The 21,364-nt window shown below is 45.8% G+C and overlaps 2 protein-coding genes across 3 annotated transcripts; both read right to left on the bottom strand.

The window, feature by feature from the left end:
• Nucleotides 1–9,254: 9,254 nt before the first annotated feature.
• On the bottom strand, nt 9,255–11,657 carry UQCRQ (ubiquinol-cytochrome c reductase complex III subunit VII). Of its 2 annotated transcripts, none has more exons than XM_073355676.1 (3): nt 11,549–11,657; nt 10,194–10,362; nt 9,255–9,481 (listed from the first exon to the last, which is right to left on the bottom strand). In XM_073355676.1, exons 2-3 carry the CDS (start codon nt 10,345–10,347, stop codon nt 9,387–9,389), a joined length of 249 nt encoding a protein of 82 aa, XP_073211777.1. In that variant the 5' UTR covers nt 10,348–10,362; nt 11,549–11,657; the 3' UTR covers nt 9,255–9,386. The 2 variants fall into 2 exon arrangements, with proteins under 2 accessions (XP_073211777.1, XP_078710125.1); XM_078853999.1 differs by lacking the exon at nt 11,549–11,657 and adding an exon at nt 11,348–11,526.
• Nucleotides 11,658–16,060: 4,403 nt separating this feature from the next.
• Nucleotides 16,061–19,896, bottom strand: GDF9 (growth differentiation factor 9). The gene is made up of 2 exons (XM_073358153.2): nt 19,452–19,896; nt 16,061–17,177 (listed from the first exon to the last, which is right to left on the bottom strand). Exons 1-2 carry the CDS (start codon nt 19,894–19,896, stop codon nt 16,228–16,230), a joined length of 1,395 nt encoding a protein of 464 aa, XP_073214254.2. The 3' UTR covers nt 16,061–16,227.
• Between the last annotated feature and the right edge of the window lie 1,468 nt (nt 19,897–21,364).

The following is a 21,364-nucleotide window of genomic DNA, read 5'->3' as shown; positions in this document are numbered from 1 at the left end:
GGAGACCTCCGGGGCTGCTGCCAGATGGATGTGCCAGTTGCTTTCGGGAGCTGCCCAAGGTAAGCACTGCACCCCTCACCCCTTCCCACACCCTAACCCCCTGCCCCAGTCCAGGGCCTGCACCCAAACTCCCTCTCAGAGCCCACACCCTCTCCCGCACCCAAACTCCCAGCCCAGAGCCTGCAGTCTTCACCCAAACCTCCTGCCCAGCCTGGTGAAAGTAAGTGAAGGTGGGGGAGAGAGGGGGGAATGGAGTGAGCAGGGCCATGGCCTTGGGGAAGGGGACGGGTTAGGGGCTGAGCAAGGAGCCTGGGGGGCGGGGGTCCTCCAAATATTTTAAAAATCAAAATGGGGGTCTGTGGGTTGCTAAAGTTTGAGAACTGCTGTCCTAACACATTAGTCCTTAAAGAGTAAGGATGTCCCCAAGAGTTGCACAAGGCCATTTAAAAGGTGTTGTGTTGACAAAAGGGTGTCTCAAGACTTTTCTAGAATGAGTCCTGACTTGCAAGACTATACTGTCTTCCTCCTGTGACTCTCTCTCTTTGCTGCCAGCTCTCCCATCCACACCCTTGTGTAGAACATCTGGGAGATAGCTTCCTACAAGCTGCTAATCCACCCCACGATTGGGGGCTATCTGGGGCAGATAATAAAAGAAGGGACTGCAACAGGAAAGAGAAGAAAATGAAAGGCAAGTTTCCTCTCATCTGCCCAAAAAAATCTTTCACTTCAGACGCAAACAGCTCTAGGAGTTTGCTTTTGTGTTCTTGGCCTACTGTTATTTTTCTCTCCTTCATGGCCTACTGCATAGGAGGGAAATAGTAGATGTGAAAATCTTGAGTTTAGTAAGACTTCTGACACAGTCATAGAATTGTAGGACTGAAAGGGACCTTGAGAGGTTATCTAGTTTAGTCCCCTGCACTTATGGCAGGACTATTTTCTAGACCAGTTTATTCCAGTGCTTAACCATCCTGACAGGAACTTTTTCCTAATGTCTAACCTAACCCTGGCTGCACTTTAAGCTCATTGCTGCTTGTCCTATCCTCAGAGGCTAAGGAGAACTGTTTTTCTCCCTCCTCCTTGTAACAACCTTTTATGTGTTTGGAAAACTATGTAGTTATGTTTCCTCTGTCTTCTCTACTCCAGACTCAACAAACCCAATTTTTTCAATGTTCCCTTGTAAGTCATGTTTTCTAAATCTTTAATCATTTTTGTTGTTCCTCTCTGGACTTTCTCAAGTTTGTCCACATCTTTCTTAAAATGTGATACCCAGAACTGGCCACAATACTCAGGCTGAAGCATAATCAGTGCAGAGTAGAGCAGAAGAATTACTTCTCGTGTTTTGCTTACAACACTCCTGCTAATACATCCCAGAATGATGGTTTTTGTTTTGTTTTTTTCCTGCAACGGTGTTACACTGTTGACTCATTTAGGTTGTGATCCGCTATGACCCCAGATCCCTTTCTGCAGTACTCCTTAGATAGTCATTTTGTATGTATACAACTGATTGATTGTTCCTTCCTAAGTGGAGTACTTTGCATTTCTCCTTATGGAATGTCATCCTATTTACTTCAGTCACTGCATGACATTTTCTTAAGCAAACTAGGGAAATGTGATCTAGATGAAATTACTATAATTTGGGTACACAAATAGTTGACCACAGTCAGGAGTAGTTATCAAGGGTTTGCTGTAAAACTGGGAGGGTGTATCTAGTGCAGGGGTGGGCAAACTATGGCCTGGGGGCTGCATCTGGCCCTTCAGATGTTTTAATCCAGCCCTCAAGCTCCTACTGGGGAGTGAGGTCCAGAGCTTGCTCCTCTCCATGTGTGCCGTGGCTCTGGGCGGCTCCTGGAAGCAGTAACATATCCCCCCTCTGGTTCCTATGCATGGGGCTGCCGGGGAGCTCCGCATGCTGCCCCTGCCCTAAGCGCCGTCCCTGCAGCTCCCATTGGCCGGCAACCACAGCCAATGGGAGCTTCAGGGGTAATACCTGCGGACAGGGCAGCGCACAGAGCCGCCTGGCCATGCCTCCACGTAGGAGCCGGAGGAGGGACATGCCGCTGCTTCCGGGAGCTGCTTGAGAGCCTGCACCCATGACCAGAGCCTGTACCCATGACCCCCACTCCAGCAGCCCGACCCCCTGCCCCAGCTCTGATCCCCTCCTGCTCTCTGAACCCCTCAGTCCCACCCTCCTGCACCCCTGAGCCTGCACCCCCAGTGGGAGCCCTCACCCCCCAGCCCAGAGCCCCTTCCTACACCCTGAATTCCTCGTTTCTGACCCCACCCCAGAGTCCGCAGCCCCAGCCGGAGCCCTCACCCCCTCCTGCACCCCAACCCCCAATTTTGTGAGCATTCAAAGCCTCCCATATAATTTCCATACCCCGATGTGGCCCTCGGGCCAAAAGGTTTGCCTACCCCGATCTAATGTGCTCCTGCAGGGGTCACGGCTGGGTCCAGTACTATTAGTGACTTGAATAATGAAGTGGCGCATATGTATAAAATGTGTGGATAAAACCAAGATGGGAGGGGTTGCAAGCACTTTGGAGGACAGGATTAGAATTCAAAATGACCTTGACAAATTAGAAAATTGATCTGAAATCAACAAGATGAAAGTCAATAAAGACATGCAAAGTACTATGCTTAGGAAGGAAAGGTCAAATGCACAACTACAAAAGGGGAATAACTGGCTGGGCAGTAGTACTGCTGAAAAGGATTTGGGTGTTATAGTAGATCACAAATGGAATATGAGTTGTCAATGTGATGCAGTTGTGAAAAAGGTTAATATCGTTGTGGGGTATATTAACAGGAATGTCATATGTAAGAGATGGGAAGTAACTGTCCTGCTGGACTTGGCACTGGCAATGCCTCAGGAGGAGTACTGTGACCGGTTCTGGGCCCCACACTTTAGGAAAGATGTGGTGAAATTGGAGAGAGTCTAGAACAGGGTTCTCAAAGTCCCGGCCCCCAGGCCCTCTGTGGCCCGAGAGCCTCCCCAATGCGGCCTGTGGGCCTCCAGCAATTTTGAGGCCCGGTCTCTGCCTTGGCCCCACCTGCCACCCCCAGGCACACCCGCTCCCAGAGCCCAACCTCTCACCCCTTTTGCACCCAAACTCCTGAGAGCCTGCACCCCAATCCCCTACCCCAGACCAAACTCCCTCCCAGAGCCTTAGGCAGGTGGGGGTGGAGTTTTTGGGGGTGGGTTCTGGGCGGCATGAGTGACATTGGCCCATTCGGAGGATTTGAGGACTGGCACTGGCCCTAAGGTAAATTGAGTTTGGGACCCCTGGTCTAGAAGAAGGCAACAAAAATTATAAAAGGTTTAGAACACTTGACCTCTGAGGAAAGGTTAAAAAAACCTGAGCATGTTTAATTGGATAGTCTTCCAAATATGCTAAGGGATGTAAGAGGACTATGATCAACAGTTCTCTGTCCACTGAAAGTAGGACAAGCAGTAATTGGCTTACTCAGCAGTAAGGGAGATTTAGGTTAGATATTAGGAATAACTTTTGAACTATAAGAGTAGTTAGCCTCTCGAATAGGCGCCCAAGGAGATTGTGGAATCCCTGTCATTGGAAGGTTTTAAGAATAGGTTAGCCAAAGAAGGTCCTGTCTCAGCACAGGGGGCTTGACTTGACCTTTTGAGGTCACTGCCAGCCCTACCCCTCTATCGTGCTATGCATGTGAAGCACTCCGCCCCTGGCTCCCAAATCTACTCCACATATGGTTCTATCTCAGTGGGAATCAATCTAGTGAAGGGTTTCAGAGATTACAGAGCTTGTGTAGGAATGAATATCTTTAGCCCATTCCCTTACACTTATTTTAGGAACACTGAGGATACTGGAGAGCATAGTGGCTGTGCAGAGTCTGAGTTCCTTTGAAGCTACTGTGTAATGGCACAATACAGATAAAATACAATTGATGTAGAAAGCTCCAATGCAGAAAGCTTTCAATGATCTCTGTCAAACAGCCTTAACATAGAAGGGTGTACAGTCATTTTCCACAACTTCTTCATGTGCAGATACTTGCTGATGTCAGCCTGGAGGGAGGAATTTCAATTATAATGCCACGTTGTAGGACTGATGTTCCCTAAATATGCAAAGAACAGCCCTTGCATTTATTTTGTAGCCCAATTGGACCGGTGATCAAAATAGAAATCTTATCAGACAGATTTTCTGCCCCTCACCCCCACCCCCCCCATGCTTCTGGCTACCTCTGTACCCGCTCACGGCAAGCAAGAATTAAACCTTTTGTACCCCTGTCTCTGGCCCTGCTGTTTAAGATGGAGATCAGTTGGTAAAGTACAGCAGGTCAAAAGAGCTGAGCCTGAAGCAATTGCTTGTGCTGAATCTGAGCCCTTTTTGCCGTTGCATCTTGTTCATCATAATTCTGAGGAACCCTAATCCATTCTGCAGCCAGTCTCCATATTGCCTACTTAGCAGCCCTTACAAACAAGCAGAGATGAGTACAAGAAGCAATTGCATCCAGCGCTTTAAGCAGGGAGCTGGAAAGGCTTTTAGAATCTCAGCTGGCACTAGTCACATAACCACCTCTGTGTGCCAATTTCCCTATTTGTTAAATGGGACTTGTGGTGGTGATGGGTTGGGTGGTGTGACACTTAATTTGTCTGTAGTGGACTTTGAAAGTCTGATGAGCTGTATAAATATAGCTTTCACCCCCTCTTGCGAAACAGTAGCTTCCAGTTTAGAAAGCAGCGCTCTCCCTCTTTTCTTGCTTATGCAAGTCCCCTCTTGTATTTCTTCTGAAAGGTGAATATTATAGCAGTGGAAGTCAACCGGTTGTCTTTTTCTTTCCAGAATAGGTAAAACACAGGTAATGGCAGTTTCCTCAGCCCTAACAGGAAAGGACATCAGGGGTGGGCTGTCATTCAGCTGGAATTCTTTACCAGATAAGGATTACCATAAAGGACATGGATACTAAGTTTGAGATGAAGGATGTTTGTGTGAATCAAAGAGCGGGGTGGAGATGCACTGCAGCAGAATGCAGCAATTTGCCCACATTTTAGCTCAACAGCTCTCAGAGCTTGAAATAATCTCAGGCTTCACAAAGCAAGTAAAAAAATAAAAAGCAAATGCTGTAGCAAAGTGCTTTTGGCCTGCAGCAGAAAGAATGCAGGTGTTCTCCAGCTTGAAGAAATAGTCATTCCCTAGGGAAGATATCCATTACAGCAATGGATACAGACACTCTACTAGTTCAGTAAAATCACACTGTAGAGCATTGTTTGAAAAAAAAAAAAGGGTGTTTTACACTTTTCATTAGTTTTACTTGTAGCAGGCTAAACCTGTCATTTAAGCTTTGAAACGTGAGTTGGGTGAGGGAGGGAGGAAAAAAAGCTGTAAGCTTGCAAAGGATTTTATACTGCGATCTAGTATTATTAAGTCTGCCTTTGATGGGCTTTGCCACCATTCTTACTAATACAAAAGCGATCACCTACCAACGTTTGCCATAGTGGCTTGGAAATTGTAGCTGTTTCAGTACACTAGTTTTAGGTTTTGATGCCACTGAAATATTACTCCTGAGGGAATTCTGCTCTGAAACAATTACAATTCTGCACACAATATTTTAAAAATCTGCAAATTTTGTCAGTAAATAAATGGGGCTCCAGCACGGCAGTGAGGAGCATAGGCCATTGGCTGCACTGAGGTGGGAGATCACCCTGAAGTCCGCACTTCCCCCAGTACAGGGATTCGGCAGTGAGGCTGCACCTGACCCTAACACAGTGCAAGGGCCGGGCCTGCCCAGAAAACATCCTGGGGCCCTGCCCCTCTGCACTAGGTGTGGGTGGGCAGGTAAAGCCCAGCAGGATCCAAGCATGGAGAGGCTTAGTGTGGGGGGATCCAGGTGTGGGGTGAGAGGTTTCTGAGTGTGGGCGGCTCAGTGGGAGATGGGGATGCACAGGGGCTCATTGGGGGATGCAGGGGCAATGGGACTGCAGAGGATCCAGGTGAAGGTGGTTGGGGCTCAGTGAGGGGGGTCTGGGTAGGGGAAGATGGGGCTCGGCAGGGGTGGTCTGGGTGCTGGGGCGGGGGTCCAGGTGGAGCTGGGTGTGGGTGGGGTAGGGCTTGTCGGGGTGAGGGGTCGATGGGCTTGCTTAACAGGGGTGCCCCAGCTGCTGCTGCATGCCAGGCTGCCACTTCCCCCCCCCTCACTTCCACATTCTCCTCCCCTGCCCTATTCCACCCCCCCATTCCTTCCACACTGCTTCTTTGCCTCCCCCCTTCCCTTACCCAGCCCCACTACAGGCATTCACTGTTGAACAGAAACAGGAAGACTCCCAGCACCCAGAAAGAGAGCGCAATTGGCACTAGAAAAAGACAGCATTCAGCTGCAGTCAGCAGAGCTGAGAAGTAGCCTCCTTCAGCTGGACAACTCTATGCTTGCAGAAATGGGGCAGGGGGAGCAGCACGTAACCCCATGTGCCCCCCATACCTTGCCTTTGGGGGGGAATTCTCCACCCAAAACTGCACCTATGCTAACCCGTCCACCTTGCCCTCTGCACAGCTTTGCTGCAGGGACTTGAAGTAATCGGGGGGGGGGGGGGAATTTTCTGCGGGTATGCAGAATTCCCCCAGGAGTAAAATATAACTCAAACCCAAAGTCAAACTAAAAACAAGGTAACTCATTTTTCATTAGCACAGGATGAGCCAACAAGGTGATTTAGCACTGAAGGACTGTTTCCCTCATTTTTAGGTTTTTCTACGTGCTTGGCAAACATCTAAGATGGGGCTGATCCATTCCAGACAAAGCAGTATGAGCTTCTTCACTTCGGTTAGGGTTGGACTATGCAAAATATAGCTATTAAGGTATTAAATGCAGCCCATGTTCCTACATCTCTGTTAATGAAATGGTAAGCAATCTACAAGTTTCACTTAAGATTCCTTTCAGTGCCTATCAATGGGGTATGAGAGAGGCAAAGCCAGCCCTTTCCATATCCACCGTCTTGTTGCTTGAAGATCCAGCCCTCTGGGCCCAGTGATAGTTATCACAAACGCAATATGTATTCAGAGAAAATAATTTCACTGTCTCCCTGCCGGAGACACTCCATGCACATTCTCAGCAGCTGCCTGAGGAACAACATAGCAGTAGGTTGCTTTTCATCCTAGCTCTAAGCAAAAGGTAATTAAGCCACAGGGGAAAAACAGTTGGAACTAGCTGAAGTTCTTTAGCTGTTTGGCCTGAGAAAGGTGAAGCCCTTTTAGCATAGCTAGCAGAGCCTGTATTGACACTGCCCCTAAAAGAAAAGAGATGTTCTGATTACTTTTTAGAGACAAGCTGGAAAAGGAAAAACCTTGGGTATAAATATAGCTCTACAACAGCCATTACAGACAGGAAACTATCTAAATATACCCTAGTGTAAACATATCTCAGGTATAAATGTAAGATTTATCTTACATTTATGCTGGGACCATCCCTGAACTGAGAAGCAGTTGTGTTCTGTGTTGGTAACACCACTACCTCATTAGTCCCAGTGGCCAATGAATTAGACAGCTCATACAAGAGCCAGCTGAATAAAACCATTATTGTGTAATCATTTTCACAATAGGGCAACAGTTCTCAAACTTTTGAGGGTCACATCCCCTTACAGCTGTCCATGCCCCCCTGGGGCCACAGCTTGGGGGAGAGGGGAAACGCTGACAGGAGTAAGGGGGCCAGGACCAGACTGAGGCTGGGGGCAGAGCTGCAGCTGGGCCCACAGCCAGGTGCTGCTCCATTCCCAGCCTTGCCCCCAGCTGGGAATGAAACCACAGCCGGCAGCTGTGAGTGTCGCAGGACTGGGAGGGGAGCTATGCTGGGGATGGGGCCAAGGATGCAGCTGGAGGTGGGACCAGAGCAGAGCTAGGTGATGTGCCCTCCCCACCCCTATGGGGCTGGCTGGGGCCCTGCCACACCCCCCTGGATGGACCTCCACACCTCCCTAGGGGGTTGCGCCCCACACTTTGAGGACCTCTGCAATAGGGTCAAATTCCACCTTTAATTATGGCTCACTGACTGAGTTACAGATTTAGGACTACATACTGTCCTTGAGCCACACCAGATCTCTTATGGCCGTCAGCAGCACGTTTGCAAATAGAGCAAAGGTAGAAGGTGCTTCTTTGTAATATTTAAACGTTGAGTATGTTGTATGGTTGGATTCAGTGTAACTTAGTTGTAAAACTGAGTATTTTCCACTACTTATAAGGGCTTGGCTACACTTGCAAGTTAGAGCACCTTAAAGCAGCCCTGGGCACCCTAACTCCTGAGGTGTCCACACTGGCAAGGCACACAGAGCGCCTGGACCCTGCAGCTGGAGCGCTCTTGGTAATCCACCTCCACGAGAAGCATAAAGCTTGCTGCACCCCGGCTGAAACGCCCGGGCATCAGTGTGGACAAGGTGTTGCATTACTGCGCAGTGATTGGCCTCCGGAAACATCCCATAGTCCCCTGAAGTCAAGTGGCCACTCTTGTCATTGTTTTGAACTCGGCTGTAGGCATGCGGATATCCCCTTTCAAAGCTTCGTTTCTGACAGTTGGCATCCTTTTCTGCTCCGGGCCAAAGCAAACCATTACTGTGGAATGCTGCTGTTGTGAATATATGTGTGTGTGTGAGGGCCCTCCCCCCCAAAACACACTGTATCTCCCCCCACATACACACAACACACTCCCTGTCACACTCCACCTCCACTCCCCCATTTGAAAAGCATGCTGCAGCCACTTGCACACTGGGATAGCTACCACAATACACTGCTCTTGGTGGCCACGCCAATGCACTTGCCGGTGACATTGTAAACACATAGCAGCGTTTTCCCTGCTGCGGTCTCCAAAGGCTGGTTTAACTCCCAGTGCTGTACATCTGCAAGTGTAACCAAGCCCTGACTTTGGTTCTTTTCATGCTCCTCCTTTAGAAAATAAAGGAGACACATAGAAGGCTTCCACTCCCATTAAAATCAACAGTGAAACTGTCTCTTTATTATGCACTTAAAGTTGCATACAAAACATAGATAAACAAAGGGTGTGATGGAGCTCACTTTTAAGATATTGTTTCAAGTTGTCTGCATGAAGACAACACCGGATCAGTTACGCTGAGTGTGTCTGGAATGTCTTTAATGGCCATAAAGGCCAGACACTCTTAAAATAAAAACTTGAGATTCTGCAGAATTTAAAATCTGTCAGGGAACCTCAGCTATAACGAGTGAGAGAGACAAGGCCAACAAGCTGATATAAAGCAGTCAAAGACAAGAATTCCACACAACACTGCAGGATAGGAACTAAGATTTATTGAACAAGCTTTCACAGCCTGCTATAATAAATATCCTTGTGTGTGTATGTGAACAAGTTTAGAAACAACCAAGGGTCACTGACATTAATACAGTGAGATCTCTATATTAGCTGTATTACTCATCATTTTCAAAGTCAGCAGAGTTCTTCCTTTTCAGTCGCTCAAATTCTTGGTTCCCCCAGGTGTAAACAACATAGGCCACCACAAAAGCTTAAAAACAAAAACAAAGCAGTGACTATCTACCAGTTACATGACAGTAGTTACAATGTGAAAATTTCTTGCATTATGCTGTACTGATTACAGTCCTGGGATAGAGACTGGAAGTGTTACTGTGTAGAGATCACCATGTTTTAAGGTGATTCTGTTGGATGTTTAAAGCTCTCGCCAACATAGATAGGAGTTAAGCACCTAAAAATCATCCTGATGAGTATTCGCACTCTGCCATCATCCTATTATGTATGCCTAGATTTGCAGACAATCATGTGTGTACTATGAATGGCCCTATGGTGCATGAAGAGTTTCTCACGAAATCTCTCAGCCCATTCCTATGGGCTTAAATCCACCCATGACAGCTGCTGGCTCCATAGCTAGAACATCTTCTCTTTCATCTCCCTTTCTGCAGCATACCTGCTCCACAAATTCTCTCATGCATTTGTAGTTTTGATGATAAACAAATTCAGGGAATAAAACTAAGATCTTTTTATAAAAGTTTTAACATGAAATTCCATTCTTGTGGGCAGAGGAAGGTTATTTTATAAGCTTTTTAAAAATATCAACGATCTGAAATATAGATGAAGAAATGACACCAATCAGCATCTTTAATTTAATTCTGGTGTTAGTGAATGCAGTGCATATGGTACACGAGGCAGTTCAGAAGGCACTAGTTTAAATAATTCACTCAAATAAAGGAATTAGGACTTACGAGGAGCTACCCTGAAGACTCTTGCACGAAATCGCCTCCATACATTCGGAATTCCTTTGGTGAAGTAGTTAGGGAATGCCCTCTGCTCGAATGGAGACAAGCTGTAAGTGATCACATGCCTCACTCTTTCCAAGTTTCCAAAATGGCCACCCATTTTTAATTGCTTGTACTGCAAAAGCAAAGTGCTAGTTACTATGGAGATAGATTCTTTGCCACTTTTATGGAGACAGAGTGATTTTAAACACAATATTCCTCAGGGTGGATCCAAATCGATGATTTGTATGATTAAAAAATTGGATTTCTAACATTTAAATAGTTTTTCTTTTTAAAAATAAACCCATTTAAAACAAAACCTGAATTTAATACAAAATATGTTAAGGCCCAAGCTTATTATAATCTCTTTAAAACATTTAAATAGAAAATATGCTGCACTCAGGAGCCTCCATCAAAAACGTTGAGTTACAGGATGCTTTTCTATATGAAGAATCAGTGAAATTCTACGTTTTGGGATCACACTTTATAAATACAGCACAATGGGTCACGTACTGTATTAAAGCCTTGATCCTGTGGGGGATTTAGAGGCTGTATTGCTGAGTGCAAGACACTGGCAAAGTCATCACAAGCCTTTGGACCCGGCTTGTGACCCCAGGAGACACCATCAGGTATCTCATCACTGGGTAGCAAATGTAAGGTAAAGGCTCTAACTCAGCTGACACGGTTTGAATGGGTTACTTAGAAACTCAGGGTTGGGAGGGACCTCAGGAGATCGTCTAGTCCAACCCCCTGCTCAAAGCAGGACCAATCCCCAATTTTTGCCCCAGATCCCTAAACGGCCCCGTCAAGGCTTGAACTCACAACTCTGGGTTTAGCCGGTCAATGCGCCAGCCACTGAGCTCTCCCTCCCCCCATCCAGGGACGCGAATGCGCCCCTCTCTACAAACTGTCCCGAGGCACACATGGAAACGCTGGTTAAAACCAGGGGCTTAGCTCGAGGCTTTCCATGGGGTGATTTCAGTCAAGCCGCCTGGCTGGGGTTGGGACCCGCTTAGAGGAGGGACGCGCAGAGCGGAAGATACGCGGGGTTACTTCGCCTTCCGCCTCAGAAGCCCCCCGGGGTTACAACAAGGTCCGGCTGGGTGGGGACGGGCCCGAACCGTGCGTCGGGAGTCACTCTCCGGGCGCGGGCGCAGCCACAGCACGAGCGGGAGACTCGCCGCCGCCGCCGCCCCCCTCAGCCCCAGGGCGACACCGGCCGGGCCGCGGTGCTACACGGCCTCCAGGCCCCGGGAGCCGCGCTGCGGTCACCAGCAGCGGAGAAATGGACCCGGCCCCGGCCCCGGCCGCTCCCCTCTCACCCAGGCCCGCTCGCCGCCGCTCGCTCGGACGCCCGGAGGTCACGTCTCTGCGGGCTCGCGGCCCTGCCAGCGCCTCCCTTCCGCTTCCGGGGCGCCACCCGGGGTCACCGGCAGGCCTGGCCCCGCCTCCCGAGCGAGGGGCGGAGAGGACGGGCAGGCGGCCGCGCCCCCTGCAGGCTGGGAGGGCGAGGGAGGCCGGGAGCCCTACCCCAGTGCCCCCTGCGGTTCCTCCGTTCCCCCCCAGGGGTTTCCAGGGTCCCTCTGCCCCCCCACTACTCCCGCGGGGTCGCCATGGTCTCTGCCCCCCCACTACCCCACAGGGCCTCCAGGGTCCCTCTGCCCCCCCCCACTACTCCCGTGGGGTCGCCATGGTCTCTGCCCCCCCACTACCCCACAGGGCCTCCAGGGTCCCTCTGCCCCCCCCCACTACTCCCGCGGGGTCGCCATGGTCTCTGCCCCCCCACTACCCCACAGGGCCTCCAGGGTCCCTCTGCCCCCCCCCACTACTCCCGTGGGGTCGCCATGGTCTCTGCCCCCCCACTACCCCACAGGGCCTCCAGGGTCCCTCTGCCCCCCCCCACTACTCCCGTGGGGTCGCCATGGTCTCTGCCCCCCCACTACCCCACAGGGCCTCCAGGGTCCCTCTGCCCCCCCACTACTCCCGCGGGGTCGCCATGGTCTCTGCCCCCCCACTACCCCACAGGGCCTCCAGGGTCCCTCTGCCCCCCCCACTACTCCCGTGGGGTCGCCATGGTCTCTGCCCCCCCACTACCCCACAGGGCCTCCAGGGTCCCTCTGCCCCCCCCACTACTCCCGTGGGGTCGCCATGGTCTCTGCCCCCCCACTACCCCACAGGGCCTCCAGGGTCCCTCTGCCCGCCCCCCCACTACTCCCGTGGGGTCGCCATGGTCTCTGCCCCCCCACTACCCCACAGGGCCTCCAGGGTCCCTCTGCCCCCCCCACTACTCCCGTGGGGTCGCCATGGTCTCTGCTCCCCCACTACCCCACAGGGTCTCTAGGGTCCCTCTGCCCCCCCCCCCACTACTCCTGTGGGGTCGCCATGGTCTCTGCTCCCCCACTACCCCACAGGGTCTCTAGGGTCCCTCTGCCCCCCCCCACTACCCTCGCGGAGTCTCTAGGGTCCCTCTGCCCCTCTATTAGCCTCACGGGCTCACCCTAGTCTCATCCCCCCACTACGTCACAGGGTCTCTAGGGTCCTTCTATCTCCCTCCACTATCCCTGTGGCGTCTCCAGGGTCCCTCTGGCCCCCCATCACTGCCCTCCCCCCTTGGGAACTACTCCACACACCATCTCTATGGTACTAGTCCCCTCCCCCAGGAATAACCCCTCCTGAGGTTACTCTGACACCAAGGTCTAACCCCCCAAATCTCACAGTGGATTAATTATTTTTGCTATTTGTAGAGAGCAGCCAGGGATGTGTGTGGCATAAAGTGTGGGGCTTTAACATCACTCTGAGGTCAAGGTACTAGGCCTCTCTCCTGCTCCAGATAGGTCATACTGATCCATGCATAGCGGGTACAGGAGTAGCAGCTGCTGCTACGGCCAATAGGTTAATTATCCTGATAGCCCCAGACCCTGAGTTTGCATTTGAGACAGGTCTTGTTTCTTCAGCCCAGTTTTGCTTGTTTTGTGGGAGTTTCCTGAATTTCTCCCTTAATTAGAGTGTGTGGTTTCTTTCATCTTCAGCATCTTCCAAGCGCTTCCCTCCTCCCTCAAAGGCCCTGCATCATCTTCACTAAGAAGCCTGTCAACACCACATGATTCATCCAGAAAGATTGTTGCTGGCCCAGGCAATGAGAATGCAAGAACCAATCTGAGGAGCAGGGCAGTGAAAATAAGCAAGCTTAATTCTTATACCTGGCTCTCATACATGACAGCATATTGTACTGCTACTGAAGGGTCATACTGGCCAGAGATTAGAAATTTACAGTCAAAACTCATACCAGTTTGAAATCATGTGCAAAGTACTTTGATGATCCACCGTAGTCCTGAGGTGTTAGTAAATAGAATCCATTGATATATTGGCATACAATTTTTCTAGTGGTTAAAATTTAGGTTAGGGCTGAATAATGTTATAGTTAGTTTTTGTTATATATAAAGTAAGTTTTCATTCCAGTTAGTAAAATCTCCTCCTGCCTCAAGCTGTAACCTTAACAGTTGCAAGGATGAGGCTGGACTTCTTCCTCCTAGCAGCTACACCATTGCACAATTAGGATTTGCTATCATCTTTTATTTGCCGAACTCAGCCCAATAACTTCACAAAAGTAAGAGTCTATAGCATCAGTGTCTTTGCTAATTGTATTATGAAGGTTTGTTTAAGTCTTCTGATAAGCATCAGATTGTCCACCATGGCAAGCAGGATAGCCATGGCCTCATCACATGTCAAGCTTTATGTAAACACTGTAGTTTATCACTAGGATTTTGCAAGACTGGTTTTTATATTGGGTGTTATTTGTAATGAAGAGGTAAAGTAAGGATCTTTGCCTCACTATATAGAGTCAGATTCTTCTCTGAACTTGATTAAATCACTTCATCTGTTTGTGCCTATTTCCCCATTTACAGAATGTGGATTAGTATTACTGTAGCACCTGGGAGCCTTACTCACAAACCAGGACAGCATTGTCATAGGCCCTATCAAATCACATAAAGACATTTCTGCCCCAAAGAGTTTAAAATTTAAGTAATACTTCTTTGAGAGGATGGGTTGTGAAGTGCTGTAAAACCTCAGGTTGGCAACAGCTGAACGGTCCATGTTATTAAGTTCTCAATAACGTACAACAGTTGGTTGGTTTTCCAGAAAGCAGCTCATGACTATAGTAAGTACACATAGGGAACATGTCTTGCCTTGGTAATAGTGTCTAGATAGTTACCTTTTTGTCTCTCCCATGTCCACAAAAATTACACATTTACCTCTTGTGCTTTAGAGTTGGAACTGCATAACTCCCAGTAGAAAGTTTATTACTCTAACTCACTGTGTCACCAAGAACTAGTTAGCAGGATTCTAGAACATAGATTTTGAAGTATTTTTATGGTAAAAAGAGGGTCTCTTTATACTTGATAGATTGTCATTTTAAACAGCTACTATTAAGGAGCAAGCTTTGAACTAGAAAGGCATTGTAAAACCACGCCAGGTGAAAGGGGGATACAGGCAGCTACTTCCCATAAGATTAATTTGAAGTCATTTTAAGTTTTAGAATGGATTTTGTTTAAATTGCTCCTGTCTAGAGTTCTTGGGGCAGATTTCCATTACAGAGTATGTTTACAGCAGAAGTTCATGGGAATAGATGTTTAGAATAGTAACAGGACCAGAGATTTAGCCCTGGAGAGCCACAGGAGTAGGGAACATTAAGTTATTTGATGTACTGTACTTAAAAAAAAAGAGGCCAGGCTTAATTGCTTTAATTTCAGAGTATTCAGGTTTAGGAATACCAATACATACAGTAGAACCTCAGAGTTATGAACACCTCCGGAATAGAGGTTTTTTGTAACTCTGAAATGTTCGTAATTGAACAAAACATTATGGTTTTTTCAAAGTTTACTGCTAAACACTGAATTAATTCAACTTTAAAACTTTACTGTGTAGAAGAAAAATGGTGCTTTTAACCATCTTATTTTAAATGAAACGAGCACAGAGTTTCCTCACCTTGTCAATTTTTTTTTTTTAAATCTTCCCCTTATTTTAGTAGTTTAAACTCTGTACTGTACTTGCTTTGTTTCTTGCTACTTGCTTTTTGTACTTGCTACTGCCTGATTGCATACTTCTGGTTCCACCAAGAATGGTTTCACTTTTAAAGGTCAGTTCACAGTCTGAACAGTTATTTCTTGTTCATAGCTGGTCAGAATAGAAAAAGCAACAATATTAAAAGAGTTACTAAATGCTAGTTTTAAATAACCCATCAGTAAGGAGTGTAATTTTTCCTGGGAACTATAGAAACAATTCTCTTAAATGATTGAATGAGATTTTTTTTTTTTTAACTAGTTACTGCCCAGAAATGTAGTTAGAATTTCTGGTACAAAAATCAGAATGTTCTCCAGATAAGTAGTATATTCACTTACCACAAACCTCTAAAAAAGCCATAGCAGTTTGACAACAGGTTGTCCATTTACCTTAGATTACTATGACAAAATTCAAGGTTAAGGAGAGGGAACTGGTTTGAATCATTAAAAGTACATTTAAAAATTGAGTGATTGAGAAAGTCAGAAATACTAAAGCCTCCTTCTGTGCCCAGACACTTGCCAAAAATATCAGGATAAAATGTCTTTTGGATGCAAGCAGGACTGAACAAGAACCACACAAATGCCATGACATGACAGGTGTTTATTCCCCTTATTTTTATCCATAGCAATAAAGCTTACAATAGAATTATATCTTTGATAAAAGTGTACAAGACTTCAGTTATGGATTATTTCTCCATATAAAAGGAAATTTTATTTAATTTCCTTAAATTTCTAATTTCACATTTCCAAATAGTTACAAGGGGCTACAAAAATAAGTGATGCCATTATGCAAATACCCACCACAGACTCCATGCTGAATTGTTAGCATATCTGTTTAGAAGTTACTTACACTTACGACATTCAGTTGGTCAAGTCTACAGATGGCTTAGAGTATTGGGAAAATATTCTGAAATAAGTAGCAGTAAAGTGGTGTTTAAATGTTACCGACAAGTACATTTAGTAGCTATCATATCTTCATATTCTTTGTAGACTATAGAACCATCAGGCTCTATTGTCAAGACACTCAGGGGACTATATTCAGCAGGAATGCAAGAGGGCCTTGGAACAGAGGAGTCCAATTTCTCATATATGATGTTCTGTACCATTGTATGGACAGGTGAGCCATAACGATGCCCAACCACCCTTGGGCAGTCACCTTTGCAATATTGAGGGTTGTATCTGTGTGGTGCTATTATCCATTTGTCCCACTTTAGTTGGCTAAAACTTAGTCGAAAGTTGTGAAGCTCACATTCATTTTGGGGAAACAGGAATTGTTTGAAGTATTCACTCAAATTATAAGTTGGTGCAGATGGGTTCTCTTTCACATCATCTCTTCGGTGGCGAGATGCCCTTTTATTCTGCATATTTTCTGTTCCGATTTCTTCCATGGAATCTGCAAGTGGATTATTTCTCCATCTGAACCACATTGGATTCTTCCTTCTATGTCTAAGGGAGTTCCACCTACGATAAGCTTGCTCACTGGTGTCATTTAGGTACAATAGAAGAGAAGGAGGCACCAATGCCGTATTAAAGGAATTTTCGTGTTTAGAGTTGTGGTGTTGATCATCTCTCAGACAAGTGAAATTTACAGCCATATGGATACTCCTCTTGTTAGAGGCAATTAGAGGCTGAAGAAAAGAGGTCACATCAATCTCAACCCATTTGTGTCTTCTGAGTTTGAAGTGCAGATTAAAAGTAATTGACTGTGGTACGTTGGGGCACACTTTACCAGAAGGATCATTTTCCTCAACAGCTAAGTGGCACGTGCATGTAATGGCAGAAGAACTAAAAACTGATCTGTCAAAGGAGTAGAGCAAGACAGACTTGAGTAAATGCTCCAGCGCAGTAACGCGATCCAGATTGAAAAGCAGATCCACTGAGCGCAGGTCTTCTGAAAAAGGAAACAAAGTCTCTGTAGAGATTAAACAGTTTTCAATAGAAATTGACAATGTACATAATCAAACAGAAATAAGTCATTAAAAGGGGGGAAATAATTTAGACCCCAAAACTCAATTGAACTTAAATTTGATAGTTTGGCAGGGAATGTCCACAAGGATTCCAAAATCTTATTACTCTAAAGAAAATGCATCAATTTGCCAAAAAAACCAAAAACAAAAAACCCATACACCACTATACAAATTAACAAGTGGTGGATTGACCTGCTGGCTTCCCACATTGTTCCCACAGTTGCATCAACATTAGTGATACTTCATAAAAAAAGGGGGGCAGGCAAAAATGTGTTTGTTAGCGTAAGGAAAGGAGAATTGAAAGGTAAATATGGTAGCAATGGCAGAGAAAAAAAATCTTTGCAGGCTTAAGAGGTATTAGAAACTAGGAGTGAGGAGGAAGCTATACAAACAAGATTGTTGACAATGTCCTCTTAGTGTCAGTCACAGGGAGACAGGAATTGCCTACTGGGTTAAACCCCTGGTTTATAGGTCTAACCGTCATTCAGAGAGTTTCCAGTACTAGACCCTTCAGAAGATTGTGCAAGAAAGCCTAAAATAAGATGTGAGAAGATCTACCTCCATGAAAGTCATCCTAACCTGTTGTAGTTAACCCCTTGGCTTTGAAGTATTATAACCCTTCCACATTTTTCCCCTATTAATTACAAACAAAGCTGGATATTCTTATTCATATAGATATCCAGTCCCTCTGACTTTTGCTAAATTCTTGGCCTCCATCACATCCTGTGATAATGAGTGTTACAGTCTGGTTAGGCATTGCATGTAAAAGTATTTCCTGTGTTCAGCTTTCAATTTGCTACCTTTCAATTTCAACTGTCTCCTTTTTCTTGTATTATGAAACAGGGCGACCAGATGCTCCTGATCGCTTTTTTCGATACCATTTGTTATTTTGAATACTTTTATCATGTTTACCTTAGAAAGCAGACGAGTAAAAGGGGAAGAATTCAAGTTGTTTCATTTGGAGCATTTTTCCATGCTACTAATCATTGTTCGCCTTCTCTGAACCACCTCTAATTCTGCAACTTTATTTTTGAGGTAGAATATATGCAGTACTGGTCTCCCTAAGTGAGGGCTTTACTATTTAGTGTAGCTGCTCACAGTATTTCATGCTGTTCTCCATTCCACTAAACCTAAAATTGTTTGCTCTTTTTAGCATAGCTTCACATTGAGATGAGTTAGTTCAAGTTTAGTCACTTAAATCACTGTAACATAGAAGACATCTTAAAAGGAGACACCCATAATTAGTTTTTGCTTTTAAGCATTATATTACCATGCTACACAGGGGATTTTATAGCAATGTACCTAAAACAGTACTTTGGCTGCAGTTTATGTGGGAGATCATAATCAATAAATCTAATTGCTTTTATTAAATCTCATCTTACAGAGCACTTTGCCTTAAAATATATTGTGAAGATTTACATCTTTAGCCAGACTTTTTTTAATGTATGGAGAACCCCTGAGTCAGAGTTGAATAACGCGTCCACAGCCATATATGTCGGATTAGAAGTCAAGAATTGCTGGTTGCCAGTCTTGTGATCAGACCACATCTTTCATCCCACCCTATACCATCATTTTCTCCTTGAAGCTTCCCAGCTGCATCAGTTTGTCAGCCCTGAAATTAACTCATCTGTAGTCATGCTTTGCAAATATGGATATTCATGAAGTGGGGGAAGGGAATGGTTTTTCTCCGGTAGAAAGTACAGGGGAAACAGTGGACTAATTTGGAAAAATCCTCTTGTAATGGGATCCCAACACATCATTAATAAGATATTGTTACTGAGAAATGTCACTTGCAGATTGTGTAAAATGCAATCATTTTTTAAAGTCAGTAAAAGGACAAAAGGTATCCATCAGATTTTAGTGTTTTTTTTTCCTACTTTACTCAAAGGGTGCAAAAAAGATCAGAGTTAACCTTAAAATGACCATCCTGGATTGTGCTAAAATGAGCTAGGAGTAAGCATCAATATAGCTTTGGATGTGGGTATTATGTAGGTTCAAAGGCCTAAATTATGGAGAAGCCTGGCCTAAACACCATTTAAGGAGACGCAGATTATAGAAAAGCCCATTCAATGCAAGGGAAGAGTCATTCAGTAGATTTAACAGTTAATACCTCTGTAGAGACTAGGGGTTTCTTTATTCTACCCCATTGAAGGAAAGGGGGAAAAGCATCTTAATTACCCCTCCCCCAAAACACCTACCTTTTATTTGGTCCCTGTGGTGGTGCTTGCACTCAGCACATGGAGTGAGGAGCCAGACAGTGTTATAGAGGTGACTTTTGTTGGCTTTTGGGATCCCTTCTTTTGTGGCAGACATCTTATATAACCTCTTCATATACCTAAGGGCTCTGGAATCTGGTTGGAGTCTTGAGGCCTCACTTTTCCAACTGTGAGGTCTCTGGTCAGACAGCACCTCGAGAAGGGGTGGCAGGAGGGCATAGCCATTTCTCACTCCCGGTGGCAGTAGCAACACTGGCGGTAGCTCAAGGGGCTCCTCCTCAGGAGCAAGCAACAGCTCAGGGGTCCTCTCAGACACTACCTCATCCCTAGAGCTGGGGGAACACAGAGCAACAGAAGAAAGCAACCTGATAAAGTAATAGAAACAGATGAAGATTCTCCAGGGAATTACCATGATGCTGGAGGTCATAGCAGAAAAACCCTCTCCCCATGACAGGTTATATACCAGAAGAGAAAAAGAACCAACCCTGGCCTCTTAAATATAGTTCAGGTGTGAGTGGGAAGGAAGCATCTCTCTGATTACACCAAAGGGAGCGACCTACAGCTGGAGAGTGAATCCAAGTGGCCATTTGAGTTCAGGCTAGAATCTTTGCACATGTAGGCATTTTGGAAACAAGCACCCCACTCTCACGGTTTACCCACTTTCACATGGAAACCATTATTAATTATAAAAGGTGCTAATTAATTAGCATGTTTATCCTCTCTAGCTTCCAAAAGAGACCACAAGAAATGATGGTTGAATAATGGTTATTCTGGCTGGCTGTAGTTACTGCCCCAAAGCAACTTTGTGATTCTAACATAGCTGTGACATTCAAATGTGTTTTTACCACAGTAATGATGCCCACCCAAAGGTAACTGTTAAATAAACCTCAGTGATAATCTTTTAATGAGCTGGTAAGAAAAAGGTTCCTGTAGAAAGACTGAAATTGGGTTTCTTACAGTACCACAGCTGAGATAATGGGGAATAGGAGAAGTAGAGGGAAAGGTTCAGAGTAACTGGGTGAAAGAGGAAACAAGAGTCGTTCATGAATAATTCTTTAATTTGAAATCTGATGTTTAGCTACTCTGGTACACTCTGGGCATGGTATGAATGTGTTCTATAGGTAGATCTCTCTGGTGATCTAAGTAGTGATAGTATACTAGTCATGAGAGGGACTAAAAGTGAACACACTGTGTTCTAAGCATGGGTCTCTGAGATAGAAATGTCTGAATTCCTATCCCTACTCGCCCTGTTAACTTCTTGTGTGATCTTTGGCATTTAGGGTGGGATGAACATTTGAACAAGGGTATTTAGATACCATATTCCTGTTTTTAGGCACCACTGTGATCCACAAACCCCACTCAGCTTCTGCCTAACCCAGTAGATACCCAAACTCACTCGGTGTCACGGTTGTTTCCTGTTGGTATGTACAGCCTCACTCTAGGCACCTGAGCTTGTGCGCTACTGCCTTATGATATGTATCAAGACACTGTCTCCTGACTAAGCCCCAGAGTGATTCACACACTGGGAAAGATAGGCATTCAGCCAAAGATCTGTGCACACCTACTGGATCAGGACCCTTAGGCAAGTTCACATAAAATCTGCTCAGGTCTCATTACATGAGATTTTCACTGAGCTGAGCAGATTCCAGAAAAATATTTCCAGCTACATTTAATTCTGTAATAGGGCTGCATCATAAATGCATACATTTAGAATGTAGTTCTCATGTTTGTGGCAACTATTATATAAATCAACAGGAATAAAATAAACAGTTTAAAATATTTAATGTGTGGCTGTAAACAACTAAGATGTTCTCCACTATATACTGTAGAAGACTTGTACTTTTCTGTCAGTTTATAACGAATGAGCCAAATTCAGACATGGGTTGTGTGGGTAC

The sequence above is a fragment of the Lepidochelys kempii genome, chromosome 8, assembly GCF_965140285.1.
Source record: "Lepidochelys kempii isolate rLepKem1 chromosome 8, rLepKem1.hap1, whole genome shotgun sequence".
NCBI classification, from domain to species: domain Eukaryota; kingdom Metazoa; phylum Chordata; order Testudines; family Cheloniidae; genus Lepidochelys; species Lepidochelys kempii.
Note: the sequence above shows the minus strand (reverse complement) of the source record. Positions and strands in the feature narration are given on the sequence as shown.